This window comes from Rhincodon typus, chromosome 49, assembly GCF_021869965.1.
Source record: "Rhincodon typus isolate 14 chromosome 49, sRhiTyp1.1, whole genome shotgun sequence".
Taxonomy (NCBI): domain Eukaryota; kingdom Metazoa; phylum Chordata; class Chondrichthyes; order Orectolobiformes; family Rhincodontidae; genus Rhincodon; species Rhincodon typus.
Genome location: NC_063380.1, coordinates 3,791,685 through 3,800,535, shown reverse-complemented (window position 1 = coordinate 3,800,535; position 8,851 = coordinate 3,791,685). Strand labels below are relative to the sequence as shown.

Below are 8,851 nucleotides of genomic sequence, written 5' to 3'. Positions count from 1 at the left end.
TTGTATCTTAACCAAACATCGTGGAAGGAGAGATTACAGACCTCAGGGAGACTGCACAGCATCCAGGTACGGAATGTAGCGGCCCCCTGGGGTGGGGGGGGGGGAGGGGGGGTGTGGGTGCTGTGGTGGTGAGCGCGCTGATAGTGTAGTCCAGAAGGGAGCGCTGTCCCGCACCGTGTGTTAGTCAGGGAGTATTATTTCCCCTCACAGCGCCCAGTTGTCAAACCCAAAACCCCTTTACCTGACCCCCACCCCTTCAGGACCGCGAACAGTCAGTTTCTCCTGGGTGGCCACTGAGATTGTCCTTTTCGGCCCCCTGGCCCCCTGCCTGAGTTCCCGACTCTGTCCCTCTCCCTGGTTTCTGAGGCAGAACCAGGCTGTACCAGCCATACTGTTTGATTTCCATTTACCTCTGTAACGCTGTTTGACTCAGACCCCTGTCTGGAGAGGGAACCCTTTGTCAGCTCCTCCAGTGTCTCAACTATTCCCAGTCACGGTCAGCCATTCACCCACGTTCTCCCCTCCTGAATGATCAGCTTATCCCAGTCCTGTTCACTTGTGCCTGCTGACTGGAACCCTGCGTCTGGCGACAGCTCCCGTTTTTTAAAAAAATTCTCAACCCTATTTCCAAATCCCTAACATGACTGATTAATTTTTTTAAAAAAAATGTTCCCCTTTTTCTAAATCTCCCTGAAGTCTGCAGTGAATGACTTGTCTCTTCCCTAAACCTGTCCACGATTGACAAGGTGCACTGTTGTTTCATGTTTGACTGGAAGCGGGAATGAATCCATGTTGTTGGAGACCTGCCCTGGGAGTGTTTGTGGCAATGTACAGGGAGCTTTACTCTGGATCTAACCCCGTGCTGTCTCTGTCATGGGAGTGTTAAATGGGGATAGTGCAGAGGAAGCTTTACTTTGAGGTTAAGAGAGTAGAAAGAGCTTTACCTTTGGTTTAAAAGAGTGGAGGGAGCTTTTATATGTATCTAACCCCTTGTTTTCTCTGCCCCCATGAGTGGGGACACTAGAGAGAGCTTTCCTCTGTATCTAACCCTGTTCTGCCCCTTGTCCTGGGAGTGTTTGTGGATAGTGGAAAGAGAGTCTTACAGTCTCTAAATCTCTACAATCCCTGTCCTGGGAGTGTTTGGGGAGAGCTTTACTTCTGGTTTAAAAGTGTAGAGGAAGCTTTATCTTGCGCTATGCCATCCCTGTCTTGGGAGCTTTCGGGGATAGCATAGAGGAAGATCTGTGTTCATGTTAAGAGTAGAGTAGGCTTTACTCTTGTCTCGCCCAGTGCTGTTTTTGTCCCAGGAGTGTTTGATGGGATCAGAATTGAGACAGCTTGACTTTAGTTTTGAAGAATAAAGAAATCTTTCCTTTTTGGTCTTTAAAAAAAACACCTAGATGAAGCTTTACTTTCCATTTTATTTTTGGTTTAAAAGGAGAGGTTGCTTCGCTGTGTATCTAATCCTGTACTGTCCATGTCCCTGTCCCTGGGAGTGTTTGGGTGGGGTGACAGTGTAGAGGGAGCTTTACTTTCACTTTTAGTTTAAAGTGGAGGGTACTTTTACTTTTGTATCTAACCTAACCCAGCCCATCCCCTTTTCTCCCTGCAGGTGGGGTATTCTTCAGTGGCATCGAGCAGAGGCTGGGTCAGCAGGGGACCCAGTACCTGGACAGCTCGTCCCCGAGACCAGCTGTACAGAATGTGGTCAGCACCCAGTATGCCCTGCAGCAGGTCCCCAGCACTTTGGCCACGCTGGAGTTCGCGGAGGGTCTCGGCATCAGCGGTGGAGCTGGCGGGTGTAAGATGCAGACCAACTCTCCTCTCCACTACAACACGCACCATAATCAGGTATCGGCCTGCATACAGCGTGCCCAGTTGGGGCATTTTACCTTAGTCCCTCGTGCTGAGCCACCTCCCGTCCCATCGACACATCCTCCTAACCCTTTCACCCTGGTGTTTGTCCATGTCTCCTCTTCTCCCCTGCCCAAAACAAAAGCAACAACAGATGCAGAAAGCTCAAATGTGGTTTTGCGCTGATCAGGACAAAAGCAAGAAGACTACATACGAAGCCTTCAGTATCACTTGTCGTGATCGTTCAAAATATGTCCTTCTTGCATTTGGCCTCGCCACGAGGCAAGCTGAAAAACATTAAAGACGTGTCTGTCTTTTTCAGGGATATTCCAAGTGCTGTACTGCCTAATGACTGAATCAGTACTGTACACCTTGATCACTCCCTGCGTCACTGAATTCTGCATTCTCCCTGCTCTCTGTGCAGTGTGATATTTCTCTTGAATTCCCATTTTGTATTTATTCATGACCACCCTTGCATCATTGGCTCCTTGTTCTGGTCTTGCCCACAAGTGGCAGCGCCATCTCTGCCCACCAGCTAATGGATTTTCCCAGTGATTTTTGAAGGGTGCTCTCTGCCCAGAGGAGGGGTCCCATGTGTCACCTACAATTGTGCCACCGTTGCCTGGGTTTGATCAGTACTCCTAGCCAAACAGCACGGAAACAGACCCTTCAGACCGAGCGGTCTGTGCTAACCATAATCCCAAACTAAACTAGTCCCAGCTGCCTGCGCTCGGCCCATTTCCCTGCAAACATTTCTCCTTCGTGTACTTATCCAACATGTCTTTTAAATGTTGTAGCTGTACTCGCATCCACGGGTTCCCCTGAATAGGGTGAATAACCAGGGTAGGGGAGTTCAAAACCAGAGGGGGAAGATTTAAAAAGGACCGAAGGGGCAACTTATTTCATGCAGAGGGTGGTGCGTGTGTGGAACGAGCTGCCAGAGGAAGTGGAGGGGGCTGGTACAGTTACAGCATTTAAAAGGCATCTGGATGGGGACATGGATAGGAAGGGTTTAGAGGGATATGCGCCAAATGCTGGCAAATGGGACTAGATTAATTTAGGATATCTGGTTGGCGTGGACGAAGGATCTGTTTCCACGTGTACCAGCTCTGACATTTCACAGAAGAACCACTGTGTAGTTTCTTTTAAAACAAAATTGGCCCTTGTGTCCCTTTTTTTTAAGGTGAGAGGTAAAAGACTTTTTATAAAAAGAAAAGGTGCCCAGTAGTTTTGAAATCCTGCCCCTAGGGAAAAGACCCTCATCGTTCACTTTATCTATACCCCTCGTAATTGTATGGACTTCTATAAGGCCACCCTTCAGCCTCCTATGTTGTTGTGGGGGAATAAGTCCCAGCCTTTCCAGGCAGTATTTATTTATCAAACCCTCCATTCCTGGCAACATCCTGGTTAATCTTGTCTGCCCCCTCTCCGGCATACTGATAGCTCCCCAAAAAGCCCCAAAGTAAAACAATCTCCCCCCCCCCGTTCTGCTCATGTCCTCTTCGCAACTTTTCCTTCCTGCTGCTAGGTCACTGCTTCTGCTATGCCCTCGGTACCTCTGTTCTGCCTATCTGCAGCCCAGTGGTGCCTTTTTGATGTGGTGAATGTCCATTTCTGTGTCTCCCCTCACCACCACACCTTTTTATAAAAGAAAAATCAGCCAGGAGCCTGAGACTGATCTTGTTTGTGGCTCTGGAGCGTCCAGCCCCTGCCACGATTGTGTGCTGCAGCCTACCTCCCCACTGCTTTCCCTGCACCCCCATTCACACTGTAGGCCTTTCCCTTGCTATTGCAGCTGGGTGGGGTGCGGGTGGTCATGGTGTTGCCTTGGGGTTGTGAACCAGCAGCCCCTGGCAGTAAGAGATGAGACCCGTTCACACCCTCGGGGGGTGTAGTGGACTGGGCCCCGTGGCTGACTGCTTGGGCCCAGAGGATGGCTTTAATTGGCGTTGTTACAGGGAAAGGGGGTTTGTCCTAACCAAGGAGGCCTGGGCCCGTACCTGTTGGGGCTGGAGGTGGGGAGGGGTGTAGAGGTGGGGTGCTGGAGGTGGTGACGTATCGACACTTGAGAGGGGGTTCCCTCTGCTGGTCCCTGGAATGAAGGGGTTTGTCTAGAAAGAAAATGTTGAACGGCAGTGGGCACAGGTCCAGAAGGAGGGGAGGTGCTGTTCCTGAAATTTAGAAGCACCTGAAGTTGGGTGCCAGAGTGAACAAGATGGGGTGCAATGTTTAGAATCAAAGCAGCTCCCAATGAACAACAACACCTTTTGCCTGGATGTGGTCCGAATCCCTCTATTTCCTACCTATTTATATCTGTCAAGACATTTCTTAAACGTTAGTATTGTATCTGCCTTCACTACCACCTCTGACAGTGCATTCCTGGCACTTACTACCCTCTGTGCGTGGGGGCTTGCCTTTGGCAGTGTTAAACATATCCCATTTTACCGTAAATCTACATCGCCTAGTAAGTGACACTTCTACCCTAGGAAAGAGTCTCTGACTGTCCATGCCCCACGATTTTGTAAACTTCTGTAAATTCGCCCCTCAACCTTAATGTGTAAACAAACCAAGTCTGTTCAATTTCTCCTCATAGCTAATACCCTCCAAACCAGGTAATGTACCGGTAAACTGTTTCTGTATCCTCACCGACTTCTCCACTGTGTGCAGAGCTGCACACAGTATTCCAAATGTGGCCTATCTAATGTTCCATACAGCTGCAATAATGACTTGCCAAGTTTTGTAGTCTATGTCCCCCCACCCCCCTGCTGATGAAGGCAAACATGCCATATACAGTGTCTTCTTGCCCATCTTAAACCATTTTACCACTTTGAGGGACCTGTGTGCCTAGATCCCTCTGTATGTTGATGCTTCTAAGGGTTCTGCCACTTATTGTATACTTTCCTCCTACATTAGGCCTTGCAAAATGCATCACCTCGCAATTGTCCAGATTAAATTCCATCTGCCGTTTCTTCACCCAGATCTCTGCCGAGCTATATCCTGCAGCTGCCCCTGATCTTTGCGTTGTTCGCATACTTATTAATCATTCTCCTCCAAGTCATTCACTTTTGTGTATATGTATCACAAACAACACTTGTCCCAGCACTGATCCCTGCAGAAACACCACTGCTCACAGGTCCCCGGTCAGAAAAGCCTCCTTCCACTGCTACTCTGTCTTCTGTGACTAAGCCAGTCCTGTATCCATCTTACCAGCTCAGCGTGGATCCCATGTGACTTCACCTTCTATATCATCCTGCCATAAGGGACCTTGTCAAAGGTCTTGCTAAAGTTCAGATAGACATCTACTGCCCTGCTCCCCCAGCCCCACACAATCGCCTCTTGTCGCTTCTTGCAAAAATCTCCATCGAGCTTGTGACTCACCAGCTTCCTCGCACGAAGCCGTGCTGCCTGTTATTAACAATCCACCCCTGGATGTGAGTGAATTTTATTCCCAAGATTCTTCTCCAGCAATTTCCTTAGCGCCAATGTAAGGTTAGCTGGCCTGCAATTTCCCAGATTTTCCTTGACTAAAGAGGGTAGAGATTTTGTCCACCTGCCTCCCTCAGCGTTCTGGCGCAGATCCTGCCTGGTTCTGGGGATTTAGCCTTCCTTTAATGCCTTTCTTAAAACACCCAACACCCTCAAAATTTTGACATGCCCTAACAATCATAGAATCCCTACAGTGTGGAAACAGGCCATTCGGCCCAACATTCCACACTGCCCCTCTGAAGAGCATTGCACCCAGACCCATTCCCCTACCCTGCATTTTCCATGTCTAACCCAAACATCCCTGGGCACTTTGGGGCAACTTAGCACGGCCAATCCACCCTAACCTGCACATCTTCAGACCGTGGGAGGAAACCGGAGCACCCAGAGGAAACCCACGCACACACGGGGAGAACGTGCAAACTCCACACAGACAGAGGCCCGAGGGTGGAATCGAACCCGGGTCCCTGGCGCTGCAAGGCAGCAGTGCTAACCACTGAGCCACCGTGCCACCCCGTATCAATATACTCCTGCAGCTCACCATCCGCCATGTCCTCCTGCTCAGTGAATGCCGATGCAAAGTCTTCATTAAGAACCTCCCCCACTTTCTCCAGCTCCATGCATAAATTCCCTCCTTGGTCCCTGAGTGGACCTGCCCCCTCCTAGCTACCTTCTCGCTCTGTATATATGTACAAAATGATTTGGGATTTTCTTTAATCCTTTTTTGCCAAAAGACATTTATGGGTGGCGCAGCGCTTAGCATCTGCTGGTTGAGTGAATGGTGTGTGTCTATTGGTGCAGTGCTGCCTGTTTTTACTAACCACTCTGCTCTTCCCTGTCTGTCTCTTCTCTCTGTCTCTCTCTGCAGATTGCACACAGCAAGGAGAGAATGACTGGCAGCAGCCCAGTCTCACCCGCTTCCTCACCAGCCTCCAGTGCGGGTGGTTCCCCTGCTCATGTGGGCTCGCTCACCAATGACTCCCTGGACGGACCTGCCACCTTCGCCTCGCCCAAGCTCCAGCCACCGGAGGAGCTGGCCTGCGGCTTGTGGGTGCCTGACCTCGGGCCCTGCAACCAGCCTGTGAAGGGACAGGCCTGGGACAAGGCTCACGCCGAGATCGCCGAGCAGGCCAAGCATGTGAGTACCGCGCGTGTGCACGCGCGCGCACACACACACACACAACACGAGCTCATGGCAGAAATGGCTGGCTGCGAGTCAGAGCAGTGTCGGCAGAGTAGGTGCCTTCTCCCTCTCACTGTCCCCCTCTGCTCCCTCCACCCCCATTCTGTCATGTTGTCTCGCACTCCCCACCTGCATTGTCTCTGTTCTGGCTCCCTGCTCGCTTTGCCCCCCTTCCTGTTGTGTTGTCTCTCTGTTCTCTTTCTCCCCCTCCCCTTCCTGTTGTGTTGTCTCTCTGTTCTCTTTCTCCCCCTCCCCTTCCTGTTGTGTTGTCTCTCTGTTCTCTTCCTGGTTCTCCCCCTCCCCTTCCTGTTGTGCCTATGGGTTAGTCTGCTGCTCTCGATGTTAACCGTGTTCATTTATTCTCTGTCCTGCAACCACCACCCCCCCACCCCGGCTGCAGGAGGCCAAGATCGAGCATCGTATTGCCGAGCTGCGGAGGGAGGGCCTGTGGTCCCTGAAGCGACTGAACCGGGTACAGGAGGCTGCCAGGCCCAAGTCCCACTGGGACTATCTCTGTGAGGAGATGCAGTGGCTGTCAGCCGACTTCACTCAGGAGCGCCGCTGGAAGCGCGGTGTGGCGAGGAAGGTGAGAGCCGACCTCGTACCGGACCCTGATCCGAAAGAGCCGGAGGCTGCCATTGGGCTGTTCCAGCTTGCCATTGCCGTTCCGTGAGACAGTGGCTGACCGCATCGTGGCCTCGTTCCTGTGTAAAAACACCATCCCCCACCCCAGTCCTTCAAAACTCTCTCTAACTCGGCCCTGAGCATACTCAGTGATGCACCCTCTGCTCTTCTTTCGTGGGAGGGTGGGGGGTGGTTTGGGAATCCCACCCAGTATCATCCTCCTCTCTGTTCTGGTCCCCCCACCCCCCACGCCCCACCCTGGGAATTAGCCACGTGAGCTTTCTCCTGAAGTGAGGAGACCAGGACTGTACCCCATGCTCCAGTTACAGTCTGACCAGCAGCCAGGAATGTCCTGGCAGTCTGGGGGGGGGCTCCCGGTTTGCCTTTCTAATCGGGAGGGAGGTGGGTGCGTTTGTTGCGTCTGCATGCTGCCTTCCACCTGTGCCCCGTTGCTAACAGGGAAGGAGCTAACAAGTGGCTGGCACTGCTGCCTCACAGTGCCAGGGACCTGGGTTTGATTCCACCCTTGGGCGACTGTGTGGGTTTCCTCGCACAGTTCAAAAGATGTGCAGTTTTGGGGGATTGGCCATGGGAAATTGCCCGTAGTGTCCAGGGATGTGCAGGTTAGGGTGGGCCGATCATGGGACGTGCAGAGTTGCAGCAGTAGGGTGGGGGGTGGTGTGGGTCTGGTTGGAATACTCTTCGGGTGGCCATTGTGGACTCAATGGGCCGAATGCCCTGCTTCCACACTGTAGGGATTCTGATTTGTGTTACCATAAAGCAGCTGTGACTACATGTCTGTCTGGCTTTTGGTACCAAGGACGTTGGCGGATTCAGTCTGATGAATGAAAGCTGGGGTTGTGGTCTGGATCTCGTTAGGGCACCACCCGTGACCCTGTCCTATGGCTCCCTCTGTACCTCCCCTTCCCAACAGGTTCTGCCCCTCACCTGATGATCATCTCGTTCTCTCGTTCATTATTGTTTTTACGGAACGCCCGGTAGGTGGCCCGTACAGTCCTGCGTTTCCACGAGGAGCAGAGGCAGAAAGAGGAGAGGGCCAAGAGGGACGAACAGGTCAAGCTGCGGCGCATTGCTTCCTCTATCGCCAAAGACGTCAAGCAATTCTGGACTAACGTGGAGAAGGTAAGGCAGGGGATGGGCATTGGGTTCCGTGTGGGGGAGCTGTGCCCCCCACTCCCCACTCCCCAGCAGGTGACCGCTTGCAGGGAAGGGACTTGTGCTGTCCTCCGCTCCCACGTGCGACTCTGGATTCAACTGCCCGTCTGCTCTGGAAATGCCGCTGAGGAGTGCAACCCCCTCCCACCCCGTCCTGTAGGTCACCTGGGGAGGTGAGGGGGTGGTGTGCGTATGTGTAGCAACAGATGGTCCTGCCAGCGGCATCCTGAGTCCCACTTAGGAGTTCCGAGCCTGCCTACCATTCAGTAAGGTCCTGTCTGAGACCTCCATCTCCCTTTGTAGCCCGAGGCTCCTGGCCACTGAACGTCGTACCTTCTGAGGGCTGGTGATAGGGCATCTCTTACACCCGCTCAAAGGTTGGAACAGGGAGAGAGCAAGGTCTTTCTCAGTAAATGGGATGGCGTTCTGGTGGTGCCTTTTTTGCTGAAGGTGTGAACATGGTATTAGATATAGAATAAAGTTTCCTGTACTGTTCCCCCCTCACCCCATCAAACACCTCCTCCTCTCCCG

At 52.1% G+C, this 8,851-nt stretch overlaps 1 protein-coding gene across 1 annotated transcript in view; it reads left to right on the top strand.

The window, feature by feature from the left end:
* The window catches only part of LOC109924447 (Snf2-related CREBBP activator protein), a gene marked incomplete at its 3' end in the record, with an annotated part of 37,323 nt that continues 28,472 nt past the window's right edge, over positions 1–8,851 (top strand). Inside the window, exons 1-5 of the mRNA XM_048620925.1 lie at positions 1–66; positions 1,613–1,851; positions 6,206–6,475; positions 6,921–7,106; positions 8,147–8,287. Coding sequence (XP_048476882.1) covers positions 1,807–1,851; positions 6,206–6,475; positions 6,921–7,106; positions 8,147–8,287 — 642 coding nt within the window. The remainder of the gene's footprint in view (positions 67–1,612; positions 1,852–6,205; positions 6,476–6,920; positions 7,107–8,146; positions 8,288–8,851) is intronic.